At 39.8% G+C, this 15,085-nt stretch overlaps 1 protein-coding gene across 3 annotated transcripts in view; it reads right to left on the bottom strand.

Moving 5' to 3' along the window:
- The window catches only part of msh3 (mutS homolog 3 (E. coli)), a 42,860-nt gene that overhangs the window by 4,000 nt on the left and 23,775 nt on the right, over positions 1 to 15,085 (bottom strand). For 2 of the 3 annotated variants that reach the window (XM_035991389.1, XM_031305362.2), the window contains exon 21: positions 8,142 to 8,328. The exons of the other annotated variant lie outside the window; for it this stretch is intronic. In XM_035991389.1, the coding sequence (XP_035847282.1) occupies positions 8,142 to 8,328 (187 nt within the window). The remainder of the gene's footprint in view (positions 1 to 8,141; positions 8,329 to 15,085) is intronic. 3 annotated transcript variants of the gene reach the window in all.

The raw sequence follows: 15,085 nt of genomic DNA, 5'->3' as shown, positions 1-15,085 counted from the left end.
AACAGCTTTGTAGAGTGCCTGTGAAAAACAAAAGCTGATTAAATCTGATTACAGTGTGCAAAGAATGCAGAAAAATCATGTAAAAACTTAAGTAAATGTTAAGATATTGCAATGGCCCCTTCCCTACTTACTTAAAATAAAAGTTAAAAGTCAGGGGATCCTCAAAGTCAGTAGGAACCATGAATGTCCATACAAAATTCATGGCAATCCATGTATTCAATGGTTTCCAACCTGGGGGTCGGGATCCCAACATGAGATGAACCTTAAGGGTCGGCAGATAACTACCTGGGCAGGAGACAAATTCTGCTGCCCATTCATATTTCATATTATGTTTGGCAACCATTGTGACATTTCAGTGGACAAGTGAAAACTTTGACGTGCAGGTGTCAGTGGAGGCAAAGTCACCAAAGTCATTGGGATACTTCCCCTGGGGACCCTGAATGTCTATACAAAACTTCATGGCAATCCCTCCAATAGTTGTTGAGATATTTCAGTGGTGAACCAACAGACGCTGCCATCCCAAGAGAACAAAAGAAAAACCAAAAACTAATCTTCAAAGCAAGCTCTTCCCCATAGCACACTGCCGCACTCACTTTACCAGCCCTTTGACTATAAAAAGGGTTTTGTAAGCCCTTATATACAGTACAATATGCATCTTTACATTTACTACAACTATATGATTAATATGCAGTTAACATTAGGATATTGATTCTATTCTATTACTACTAAATGTTTTATTTTGTCCTTTGACCTCAGTGAATATTAATCATATTATTAATTTTACTATTTCTCTTTGTACAAAAGGGAGACGTAGGTGAAAAAAGAACAGAAAGACAAAAGACAAAGAAGAGAGATAAAGTAATGAATTTACCAAAAGGTAGGTATCATAACAAATGTTGCATTATGCAAAAGCTGTAGCTGAAACACAAAGAGCATAGTATCTACATGTACCATACTTTGAAGAAATTTGTGAATATAACCAGCAATATAAACACATACATACAGTATTGTGTCACTTTTTCCCCCCAATCAGTCTTTTGTTTTTTGTTTTTTTGTCTGCAATCAATCACTCGGTTTTCTGCCTTTCAGTGTAAACACCACACCTGGCCTTTCAGGCTCTGGAGAGAGATTGAGCAAAGTGAAGGCACTCTCCTCATCCCGCTATTCTTTATTCTCTGTCAGGCCTGGGAGCCACCCAAAGGCTACATTAGGGTGAAGACGTGAAAATCACAAAAAGCAGGTGGGGCACTCACTCTCAAATGCATGCAAACAAACATTATTTCTCTCAGCACAGCACTCTCAGGACAGCTGCTGAGAGCTCTTCACTAAAACAAATGCAACAATTTCCTGCTTACTTTAACAACCCAATCACGTGTGAATGGGAGTAGGGAGGACACAACACAAAAAACTGAGTCTTGACAATGTGGCAAACTGTTGAAACACAATAACTAATTCCGGATTAAATATCCCAAAAATGTTAGTAATAATAATAATCACGAAGGTTGATGATGAAAGTAATTATAACAGTGTATGAGCTCTCATGGTGAAGCAGGCCTGAGTCATACATCATCGCAGCAGACCAGCGGCTGCAGGACTCGGCTAGCTCCAGAATCGTCTCACTAACCGCTCGGTCTAAGAAAGGTCACATGTCACTAGTAATACCTCCCTCTGAAAGAGACGTGCATGGTAACTCCCACATGCCTCAAACAAAGACAGACAGACCTGCACACTCATATGGCCGCACACGCATGAACGGGTGGACTGACCACCTTGCTTCTGCAAGAAACAACGCTGATGAGTGCTGTGAGACTGAACCAAAACAAAGTTGCAGGCTAGAAAAACAAAACAATGAGCGGAAAGACACTAAAAACGCTCTGTAGACCGGTGGGGAAATGCAGAGTAATTTCTTAATTATCTTTCCTCTATAAGCTATATTTCATTATTTGATCCAATGCTCATTTAAAAATGCAGATTAGTGCATCTTTAAGTTATTTCATAAGGAAAATAAAAACTAGTTGCAGCCCTAGAAGACTTACTGAAGATCAAGTGGATTTCTTTTGAAATATAATCCAGCTTTATTGGTGTGTTTAATCTTCAATTTCCCAATCCTCCAAGATGACTAAAAAACAAACAAAAATATATAATTTGAAGATAGAAAAAGGAGGGTGCAGGCAACATTTCTCGGCCTCTCTGATTATAAATAGTGGTAGCCTGGGACTTGAAAAAGAGGAACATCTATAAATATCCACTCTTAATGTAAGCTAATACATTTAAACTAATTTGCTGATAGAGATAAAGGAATGCTTGGAGTGGTCAAACATTAAGAAGGCCGGGTCCAGATGTGTTTGTTCGGCTCACTTGTCACGTAGGTTCAAATAAAATCTCTGACAGACTGCTGATCGGCCACATATCCACAGATAACACTTTCTCTGCATTACATGAACTTGTTCACCTCTTCTCATATAATACATATCCGACAGGTTTTGAGCTCCAAATTAGTGTCTGTTTCATTGCACATCTGTCGAGATATGTTGTCAAAGATGTGAATGTGTGTTTGCGTGCAAGAGTGCTTCCACTCTGTAATCTGATCCCGAGGAGCAGGTTTGAGGTGACTCAAATCAACACCATTTGTGTCCTCACCTTACGACTAAGCTCTCGCTGAGGTGTGCATACCTATTTACATAGGCTAAATAGGCTATACATACCTATAGCCTATTTCATCTTTTCATTATTGCTTGTTACAGCTTTGCATGGTTCAACGGTGCTAGAAGATGACTTAGGTCTATGTTGCTTGGCTGTGTTCTAATGGCTTCTTATACTGAATGTGGATACTGTTTGATGTGTAGCTATGCTAATGTCTTGCTGCTTCCTGTAGCTCTGCATGGCTAACTGAGAAAGCTTATTTGTTATTTTAGTGGTCTGTATGCCGTCTTGTTGACTTCTATCTGTATAGTTTAACCTGTACCAATGTCTTGCTGCTTCTTGCTGTTCTGGTCTAAAATCATCTGGCCAAAGGACTATAGTTGAAAATTAGCCGGCTGGCTAACACTGGCACATTTACAGAAATGTTGATTAATGTGTGTTGTCCTTTATAAATAAAGAATAAGAATAAGAATACAAGTTCCTTTAGGCCATATTGGCTCTTTTATTTCAATGGTAATATTTGGTACAACAGTGTTTGTCTTTTTTGCAACATCCAGGGTGCAATAGTATGGACAGAATGTTCACGATGGTGACATGGACCTGTGCCTTAGGGTGCTTTCACACCTGTAGTTCAGTTCATTTGGTGTGGACCAAAGGAAAAAATGATACACAGGCTTTTTAGAGACAAATATCACTTGTCTATTTATGTCTCCCCCCAAAAAAAGCTGTTGGTCTTGGTGCAGTATTTGTGCTTTTTTTCTGACCAGTAGGGGTGATGGGGAAAATGAATTTTGCATCCATTAACTTATACAATTTAAAAATGTGTATACTGTGGGTGTATAAATCTCTTAAAGTGGAAACAAAAAAGACAACTGAAATTCACGTGGGAAACTTATTTCATCTTTTAGTGAGAACAGAATGCTCTTCTCTGTTTTTTTCATTAAACCAGTGGGCAAAAGGACATGGAACGGATTTAATCTGATTCAGATAACTTTTTAAGCAACACCTGCCACACAACAGTTAGCACAATAAAGTGTGAATTTTCAAGTACGTTTTAAAGAGAAAGCAAGCAAGCTGTGCCCCTGTCCATGCCAGCATTAAGATAACTTTTATTCAAAGTAGATCAGAACTAACTTGTTAGCACACTAAACAAAAAGCAAAAGATATTTGGACAACTATGTAGTGTGATTTATTTAAATCTGACACATTTACTGTAAACTGATGACTGAAATTACAGTTCAAACACTACAAAGAATTACAGTGTTACCAAAATCCATACCAGAATCACAAATCAAGGGCTGAAACATTTAGTTGATTACAGTAATCCATTAGTTGATTGACAAAAAATTATTTTCATTAATTCTGATAATCGTTTATTTGTTTAAATTATTATTGACTTTTAGCTTCTCAAAGTGTGAAGATTTGCTGCTTTTAGGGTTTGATGATTTTAAATGTAACATATCTAGGTTGTAAACTGTTGGTTGGTCAGAATAAGCAATTTGAAGACATCATGTTGGACTGGGAAATTATGATGGCCATTTTTCACTATTTGACATTGTTTTAGACAAAAGAATCAATCAATCAATCTTAAAAATAATAAACTGATTAATTGATAATTAAAATAATTATTAGTTTTAGTCCTAAACATATCCCTATCAATTGGGATTCGCAATACCTTAAAGTTGACTTCGATGCACATATCACATAAGAATAGTTTAATTTACCAATAATTGCAGTCAACAACAACACAACGTGATATCATGACTTCACGTAAACATACACGCCACTTTTGTAAAGCCAAGTGGCGTGTTATCTGTATGCATTTGGAGCTATCCGCGTGTACGTCTACGCCGTATACAGCAAACAGGTTGGGCTTAGGAAAAGAAGAACGGGATTGGGTTTAGGAAAAGAAGAAAGCGACGGTTGGGATTAGGAAATGTGACACGCGGGACACGATCCCCGGTCTCCTGGGTGAAAGTCCTGTGGTTGACCCATCCACCACCCCAACCAACCTCCCTACGCATATTTTCGGCCTTTCATACTACTCGCTATGGCGTAAACTGACACGCAATCGCAAGGTAATGTAAGTCAATGGAGGCCAAACGGTGTTGATAAACACGCTAAAAGCGATTATGCGTCTTGATAACACGCCAAAGTGGCATATGAATTGGTGTGTCATACATACGCCACTTCTTGAGATCAGTCTGAAAAACAATCAAGAATAAAATGTATATGAGAATGACCACTGTAATAATGTTGCCACATAATGCAGATAAATGAACAACTGGATAATGAACAGAAAATGACAGAAAACTTATTTCTTGCATCGTCTTGCAACCCTTCCGATATGTATCCTGCGATCCCTTTCTGGGGACCCCACCCACATTTGGAACCACTGCTATAAACAATGTATGGCATGCAACGAAGCTTCCAACTAAATTCTTACAATCAAACTTGCATAGCTAAAAAAGGACAAAGGTATGCAATCCCAATGAGTTAAGAGAAAAACTGACAAGCATCTTCCCCATGTGCTGAATACGAGTGCAATGCAGAGACTGAGCAGTGCAGAGTGCAGTGGAGCAGTGGGTCTTCGTAGGAGCTTTGTGCATAAGCTTGAGCACATCAGACCATTTACGCCCACATGGAGTGATACATTCTACTGAAAATGTACTCATTATGCATCCAAAAGTAAGTTTTAGTGAGTTCTAGTTCCCCTGTGAGTCCAAGTGTAAAGCTGGGCCTGATTCTGCCTGGTTTACACAGTTAGTGCAGTCACTTGCAAGTCTGAGTCACGGTACGAGTGGAGACTGATGTGTAGTGATGAGATTAATGTGAATAACACCTGCTGTTGGCGTGAATAAAAGCGAGAGTCCAAGTGAAGCTAAGAGTAATGGCTAAAGAAGTGGACAGTATGGAGGTACACATCACAACTAGAAAATAATTAAATTGGATAAATATTGACGGAACCAACCACGTGCTGGTCGTGATTTCACTAAAAAAGCCAGAAACTTCCATCAGAAGTGACTCCTAGTTTTAGTGATACTCTCCTCTGCTTTTCCATTTCTTTTTCTCTTTCTGCGTCAAGGCTGTCTCTTTTATTGAGTGGCGTTATGAAACCCATCTACATTCTTAAAGACCTCTCAGGTGAGTGCTAGGGTACAGGAAAAGGTGTGTTACTATAACAACTGAGTCAAATGAGGAGTAGTCTGACTTTTGACGTGAACAGTTGAGTCTGGTGAGGAGGAGGAAGAGGAGGACAGGGCAGAGGAAGAGGAGGATGAGTAGGAGGAAGAGGAGTGAGCATGAAAGACTCTTTTGACTGAGGAGGCCTTTCCATATAATACCTAACTTATTTTGTTTGCCTTTCCTTTAATAGCAAGGCTTTTCTAACAAATCAATGCTGTTATACAACAGGTAGTTAGAGAACTCCTTCCTTCTGCGAACAGCAGCTGCCAGCTGCATTAGCTGATACTTACACATTTTCATTCTCTGTTTTCCAGCAATGTTACATAACCCCAGGATTTTCTCCAAAGATTAATGTGGAACTGGCAAAACATAAAAACTGGAAGGAGTTTTGCAAAGATAAATGTTTATTCATCTATATTTGAGCAGGGGTAACTCAGGGCAATTTGGAGTTTTTTGACTAAGGCAGTGGAAAACAGAAAATAAACAACTTTTTAGCTCTGATTACCCAGATGGCAGCAGTATGCTTTCATGGTCAAACTCATGTAACACATCAAGGGTATCTGTCACTGTGGACTGAAGTGGGAGCTGCACCCTGAATCAGTGGTTTGTGTAGTTCATTGAGTGTCAGCTAAACAGCTGGTGGTGTGTTATCCATGAAAGCTAGAAACAAAGTTCCTCAAATTATCCCCAGAGAAGCTACAGCCTGAAGGGCACTAATACCACACACACACACCACCCAACTGTTAAGACAAAACATCTGTACCGCTCACTAAATTGTGTGTTTCTTGTAGTTTTTGTCTTTGTGTATGTGTGTGTGTGTGTGTGTGTGTGTGTGTGTGTGTGTGTGTGTGTGTGTGTGTGTGTGTGTGTGTGTGTGTGTAATAGAGACCTTATTTATTGATATGATATTTCAATATCAATCCAGCTCACTACGTTGACAAGTGGTTCATGCTAATGCTTGGTGGCTAAACCGTACGGTACCGTTATGAAGATTACAACTATATGTTTAACCCACTTATAAAGTTATTTTTAGTATGATGATGATGTGATCTGCCATGTAACGTTAGCTGTATGGGTAGTCAACAAACTAAGTTAGTTAGCTAGTGCACCCCGTTTCATCTGCCTTATTCCCTGCTGCTAAAAGACTGGCGGGATGAGAGAGACTACAGCCCCAGAGAAAATGGAACAGCTGTGTGTCCTAAGTGATGCCACAAATTCAAGCACGCAGTCCATGTCAAACTGTAGTAATGGGTCTTCTGCGCTTATAGTATTGAATGTGTGTTCAACACAAATTGGTACAAACCAGTGCTGTGGGTTTTCCACAAGGGAACAACGAATGACTTGCCAATGTCGGTATTGATACCCCCCCCCCTACTAACACAAACACCCCCCTCCTCGTTCCCTCATCTGTTCTGCAATGACGGACATACAAATCATTGTGCAACCCCCCCGAAGGGCACCTGACTGTGCCAGTTCACATAATCCCAGCAGAACACACACAGACACACACGTAGGAATACTGATTCCAAGTACTTTGAGCTGGAAAGCCCCATTTTTCTTGCACTCTTTAGCAGACCTCTGCACCAGTTCCTCTCTTCCCTTTGGTCTCGATTGCTGGCTAAAGTTGGACTTTTATGCTTTCCGTACACATCATTTTAACGAAAGCTGACAAAAATGAGCAGGAAACATATCATTAAGAAATGACATAGACGCCTACGGTCACATTTGATCCCTTGAGAGTGCAAAAGTGAACATTGGACAAGCTGTCATCAGCCTTGGTTATGTGGGTGTTTCATGAGAAGTAAATGAGACATGCTGCAGTACAACACACATCCCTTGAACAACTAGGTACCTAGGGATCTCTCTCTCTCTCTCTCTCTCTCTCTCAGAATATCAACATTATAGATCAAGCTTCTCTCTCTCTCTCTCTCTATCAGAATATCAACATTATAGATCAAGCTTCTGTGGCCTCTCTGGAGCCTCGTCTCTCTCTTCCAAACAAACAATCACTGCAGTCTGCAGAGCAACAACAAGCACATAATCAGACTTTTGCATATACACATACCTCTTTAGGTCATTAGCTTGATGGTTAATTGGGCTGGCCTTAATATCCAACAATGCTGGTGGATTTAGCAACAAGAATAATATGTGTGTGGTTGACAACAGGGTGTATGTCACATTATTTTGTATTTCAGTAGTCACACTACCAAAATGTCCCATCAATGCTTTGCCTCTCATTTCTCACCTCTTTTTATTTCCTCTTTTAATATTCAAATCTTTCCATTCACACAGACACACAAACACACACTTACATCTCTGATGAAGTACTCCAGGGTGGCATGGGCGATGGCAATCCCATCATGGGTGCTCGTGCCCCGTCCCAGTTCATCAAGGATGACCAATGAACGTTCGGTTGCGCGGAAAATTATCTCAGAGGCTTCAGTCAGCTCTTCCATGAATGTACTGCGCCCTTTGTAGATGTTGTCTGTAGCCCCCATCCTGATGACCAATCAGACAAAGAAAAAATTAGGTCAGAGGTCAAAAGTAAAAGAGTGAGAGAGTTATGCTGAGATCGGATTGCATAATACTTTTAGTTTTTGAGATGGTGACTGTTTTCAGGGTTAGTTTGAAAGTCTGACTCTTTAAGAAATAAAATATTCAAGTTCTTTCATTTTTCATTCTATTTCTGAGCTCCTTCAAAGGTAACATAGGGCAGAGGACAATAATAGTATCAGTACTACAATACTTTAGTACTAGAAGGCCAGAATCATCTAATCATTTTGATTTGTTTTTTTTTAGAAGTCATGTTCATGCTTCGATTATAAAATATAAAATCGATATTAAATTATTTGATCTCAAAGTTGAAGCTAGTGAGATAATTATTTTGATCTTCTAAAATTAAAATAAAAAACACCTACAGAGAGACACATGGATAACTTTTCAATCAGTGAACCTGCTCCTTGTTTTCTTACAGAAGTACCAAGAAAAGAAAAAGTGAGATGGAAAAGGAGGTGTGCAAATAAAGTGTGAAAGAATAACTAGAACACCCTGAGGTTCTTTTTTTGTTTTTAAACTGAACAGAAGAAAAAGAAGGAAGTCAACATGTAGCTGCAGGGTGTGGGTGATGGTGTGGAGAAGTTAAAATGGCCCGAGTCTCATTCTCACTCCTCGTCATGTGTCATACGTGTCACAGTATGAACTGTTCCATGAACTGAACCATGTTCACTCATTGTTAACATTGTAACAACTTGTGAAACTCTGGTTTCTCCACCTCCTCCCTTCTGATGCCATCTCAGGTTAATTGAGTTTAACATCCAGTCATTTCCAAAATTCCTCTAGGTTTTATTTTCCAATTATTCAGGATTTCTCTTTAGCCTAAAGCGTCGCAGATTTAAAAAATTAAAAAAAACACTCACATTGGCCTTAATTATCAGATGGAGTTTGTTTCAAAAATTCAGCCCAACAAACTTGAACAACTATCAATTGTTCAATCACTATGTATTTATTTCCAATCAATGGCAATCAGGTCTTACAAACAGAAAACAGATGCAGACTTCCAAATGTTATTTTATGTCTGTGAACCTCAACAATATTGACAATGGATACTTTGAAAGCAAAACCTCGATGTGTGGCCGGGTTTGTTTTATTTTTGAACTGAGAGGATGCCACAGAAGAGGTAGCTACACTATGTGACCAAATGTATGTGGACACCTGAACACTACACCCAAATGAGATTGTTGAACATCTCATTACAAAACCATGGACAATAATCTGCTGCTATAACTTCCTACACAAGAATACAAAAATGTTCTTGCATGAGGCCCAATGTGTAATGAGAAACCATTAAATACATTCACTAGACAGCCTAGAATAAATGTCATGAATGCATTGGCAAACACATGTAAGTATACTTATGGTTGATGATGTTACACGGTCACCTGAGGAGGCCAAAATTGAGGCTAGTGACAGAAAATCAAAAAGACTCCCAACAGTGGAACAAGACTACCTTGAACACTACTGATGTTGCCACCTGTTGAGTCCATGGCAATAGATATGTACTTGTTACAGAGATACAATAACAACACGTTAATTTCTTCACAAGCCTCAAAGCCAGTTTGAGAGCTCCTCTGATGCACCAATACAGACTGACAGACAGAGCAGAGACTCCAGCTGGATCACAGATGCCACATCTATCTGGTAGTGAGCTTTTCTCACCTCTAAATCTGTCTTTTCCTGTCCCGATTGTCCTTCACACAGTACAGTAGTATCAATGAACCACCGACAGGAGCCTCCAGCACATAAGTTACCATGGTTACACCATACGCCATATAGGGGAGGGGTGTGGCAGTCATGCTGCTGCATTTCATTAGCCAATTAATAGTGTGTGTGCATGTATGCCAAGAATCAGGGTAAATTACGACATTATCAGATCTATACTGCGTGGCAGGAAGGACTTACAGAATCAGATGAAGACACACTGTCTGTTCACTGAGGAACAGATGTACAGGAAAAACACAGACACAATCCACCAGCTGGGTGTACTGCTGCTCTGCATTGAGTCCCTCCTTTCCCGCCAAATGAAATTATTCTGAAAATAAAGTAATTTATGATCACCTAACATTTCAAGTGTTTTTCTGACACTCGTGGCTCCCTCAGAATGCCCAGTTGTTTTCTTGTATTAATACATTATGAAATCACTCACTCTACTCTAGTCAATCAAAACTTCTTGTTTTTTTTATGGTAGAAAACCAAAATCCAAGCCCTACCTCAATGCCAAACACTATTACAAACATGACAAAATCTGCAAAAATCTATTTTCACTTTGAAGACACAGAATGGAGTTCAGTTTGTTTACTGAGGCTTTCATTTGTTTTGCAAAATTAGTAACCTTATTTTTTATGTTTGGTTTGTTTTGCCTTTGTTGGTCCATTGATGCTGTATAATTTTAAATTGCAGTTTTTTATTTTTATTATTGTTTCATGTGGACAGAGGATGAAGACAGAGGACTAATGACCACTTTGTTAAATGGAAATCTAAATAAAGAAGAAAGCTACACAAGAACCCATCTTCTTATCTAGATCAGTACAGCAGGAAGATCAAAGTAAGCACATAACACAAGGCATTTGTCAATCATTTAGATTTGTCGTTCCAGTGTATTTCTACAGCGTTAACTCCACACAGTCCTACAGAACACTAAAGATCTAACCTGCCATGCTTGCCGCCTACAAGAATGGCATAGGCACTCTGACACTGCAGCACTGTAAAACCCTGAGGAACGGATGAGTCGATTTACGATGCAACATTTTTCCACATGCTCAACATGTTACACATCGCTGTACAACACCCACCAAGGTGATGGCTACACACTGTTACACAAAGACACGTTGGCACCAAAACACTCACCATCGTTTGTGAGGTATTTCTGGATATTATCAACATTTCTGGGACACAGAAAAAGAAAAGAAAAAAATGTCACTGCATTTTCTGAGGGGAGGGGAGCTTGTGAAAAACTTCAGTAAAACACGCTGTAATCCCTGCAAGGACTCCATTGTCGATTAAAGGTCCTTTTCAGAACATGGTTTTACATTCTGCTTCCTTTTGCTGTTTCCATAACAACCATGACGGGATGGAAGAATGTGCTCTATAACCATCTATAACCTTCAGGACTCAATACCAACAATAAAACACACACACAGCAGCTGCATACCTGCACATACACATCTGTCAGCAGCCAGGAAACACACACACACACACACACCAGACTGCTGGCTTACTCTGCTAAAGTCACACACACACACACACACACACACACAAGCGTGGGCAGGAAAATAAATAAAACGATGACTGTGAGGTGGCATGCTGCTTTAAACCAATCCCCAGATTATTCACTTTATCCTCATTGATAATCAATCATCTGGATCAGTTCAGACAGAATATCCCATTAGACAGCTACGCACCGTCTCATTACCCCCAACCCACAGAGTCTGCTTATTCCACTTGCAAGCTCTCACTCCATGTCTCTCTCCCCTCTCGCTCATAAACACACTTCTCACACTCACAAGATGAAGCAATTCCCACCGCTGTGTCTGTTACGCTTGACACAGCAGTGTGAATTGATTGAACGCTTATTATCAAAACAAATGCTTCTCAGGATCTCAGTGATAGAGAGAGGCCAAGCAGTCCAATTAGAAACAGATGGAATGATAGAGGTAAAAGAGGAGGTGAGGGGAGGACAGCAGATACTGTGTGGGTGCGTTTTCTCTGTGGACATTAATTAGCTCTTTTAGTTGTACTTTTTTTCGGAGAGAAAGAGAATATTAACCTCTAACGTTCTCAGAGACCCGACTCAACAACAAAGGCACACACACACACGATACTGTATTGCTTTACTTTTGTAGACCTTCACTGACTTAAGTACACTCATTCTCTGAGCTGACGCTGCACTACTACCCTGACCTAAATCTGACACTTATTACTTTCTAATTCAAAGTCTTTTCTTTGTTTTTTGCCAATATTCCCCAAGAAATATCTAAATTTAGCACAAAAAGTAAGGAAATTTGTGTTTGGTAGATTATTTCTCTGTGGTAACAATGCTTTTTGGCAATAAATCTTATACCGTTGGAAAGCCTGTTTAGTTCCCTTTCAAATGGTGCCCCATTTGTAAGGAACATGCATTTGTGGGATGAGCAGCAGTATGTGGGTTGCGCCCATGAAAACTTTGCCAAATCTTCTCTGCCAATGCCAAACAGCTTATTCTGACTCGTTTGGTGTTTGGTGGATTGGATGATTCTGCCTACGGCAGTTGGATCATAGGGTCAAAGTGTGGAGAAGACGCGGAGAATGCTATGCTGATTGCTGCACCGATAGAGTAACACCTTTTGGTGGAGGCAGTGTGATGGTGTGGGGCGGCATCTCCCTCACTGGAAAAACAAGAATTGTCATCATTGGAGGCAATCTCAATGCAGAGAGATATAGAGATGAGATTCTGCAACCAGTGGCAATCCTATATCTCCACAATCTGGGACCGAACTCTATCCTCCAAGATGACAACGCTCGCCCCCACAGGGATGGGTTTATCAGAGACTACCTCCAGAATGTGAGAGTGGAGAGGATGGAATGGCCTGCCAGCAGTCCTGACCTCAACCCTATTGACCACTTGTGGGATCTGCTTGGGCATGCTGTTCGTGCCAGAATGACCAACACAACCACGTTGGCTGACTTGCGACAAATGCTGGTTGAAGAATGGGATGCCATCCCACAGCAGTGTGTGACCAGGCTGGTGACCAGCATGAGGAGGAGGTGCCAGGCTGTTGTGGATGTGTATGGTTCTTCCACATGTTACTGAGGCTCCTGTTTGTGAAATGAATAAATTGTTAAATTGCCAATATGTCTTGTTTCTTCAAACTTCAATCATCCAATCCACCAAACACCAAACGAGACAATGGCAGAATAAGCTGTTTGGCATTGGCAGAGAAGATTTGGCAAATCTTTCATGAGCGCAACCCACATAGTCAGCGCTACTGCTCATCCCACAAATGCATGTTCCTTACAAATGGGGCACCATTTGTAAGGGAACTAAACAGGCTTTTCAACGGTATGAGCTTTATTGCCAAAAAACATTGTTACCACAGAGAAATAATCTACCAAACACAAATTTCCTTATTTTTTGTGCTAAATTTAGATTTTTTTAAGATTCAGTTGGGGCTCCCTGGTGACGTAGGACTTTATATCCGCAATGTCCTCAGTTCGAATCCAGCTGGGAATGTGTCCTGCATGTCACTCCACAGCTCTCTCTCCCCTCATTTCCTGTAATCTCTATCAACTCAGTAATGGCATAAAACACCCTAACAACGCAGATCAAATGATTTCCACTCAGAATTTATGTCCCCATGCTCATAAAAGATGCAATTTCCTGGTAGAAGAAGGCATCAATTATCTTAATTTACAAAGAAAATGAATCATGTTTGTGATGAGGACAACTTAGAAATTGTTTGAAAAACATGCTTGTCATCGTCTGATTATTTCCTTCAGATTTAGTAAAGAAAAATGTTGAACTACGGCGTTTTGCCGACTGTATTTCAAAAGATTTTGGTAGTATTTACTTTTTAAAATCAGATGTAAGGGCTTTTTATTCAAAGTAAACAAAAATACATTTATATTGTTAATTCTATTCATAAATCCAAATAATTTGCAAAATTAAATGTTTTTTTATTATTTTGGCTTAGTTTAAATCTTTAGTTTTCAGTTTACAGGATGACAAAATATATGCTCTGTACTGTCTACAATTATAAATCTCAAAGTTTTATGATCAGTCCCTGACTTCTGTCCACCAACATTCTAATAACCCTAAACTTAAATCCTGATCGTAAAATAGACCCTTAGGACCAGCCAAAATCACCTCATTACACTAATATGAAGTCTAAAACTGCCAACGGACACTCTCTCTCTCTCTCTCTCTCTCTCTCTCTCTGGCACCCATAAGAACATGCTTAAACCCACAAAAAAAGACAATTACACACATCTGCAAGCCATTAGGTCTAATCACATAGTGCAGCAGAGGCAGAATAGCAGAAACCATAGAGTATATTGGCCTGGAAACTACATGCAGAGCTTACTGCTCCACTCATCATAATGAGATAATCATCAGCGGGGAACAAAAAGATCTTCTACAACAAAGTCTTATTGTCTGAGGGTTCCTACGATACAGAGAGTTGCATCGCACAGAACCATGACAGAACAATAGAGCCGGCCTTGTCAAACAACTCTTGTTCATCTTTTTTTTTAACTTACACACCTCCTCCAGTGTGCAAAAGGAACACAAAAGGATTAGTGTGAGTGTCAGCCCTAGAAATAACCATGTTATAGACGACGAAGGTGACAAGAGGAATGAGGTGTTGGGGTGGGGGGGTTGTATCTACCTGTGTTCTTTTGTTTAATTGCACTAATAAGGTGTAATTTGGAGAGGTGAAAGTGTGTTGTGCTCCTTCAGTGTTGTCATGGTCACTATCATCGTCTTCCTGTCACGGAGACAAAGCTAGAAGTCACTCAGATATAACTTCTTGAGTGTGTTTTGTGTGTCTATCCATCACTAAAAAGAGAGAAACACTGTAGCTTGTTGCATCACTTTTACATTACGGGCTAGGTATAGATAAGTATTTGTATGTATTAATTGTATGGATTAATTTAATTTGTGAACCTGTTTTAAAGTGTGAATGTGTCATTGTTTATGGGTGTCTAATCTTTGATATGCTTCTTC

This window comes from Sander lucioperca, chromosome 2 (genome assembly GCF_008315115.2).
Source record: "Sander lucioperca isolate FBNREF2018 chromosome 2, SLUC_FBN_1.2, whole genome shotgun sequence".
Lineage (NCBI taxonomy): Eukaryota > Metazoa > Chordata > Actinopteri > Perciformes > Percidae > Sander > Sander lucioperca.
This window is presented reverse-complemented; position numbering and strand designations above follow the sequence as displayed.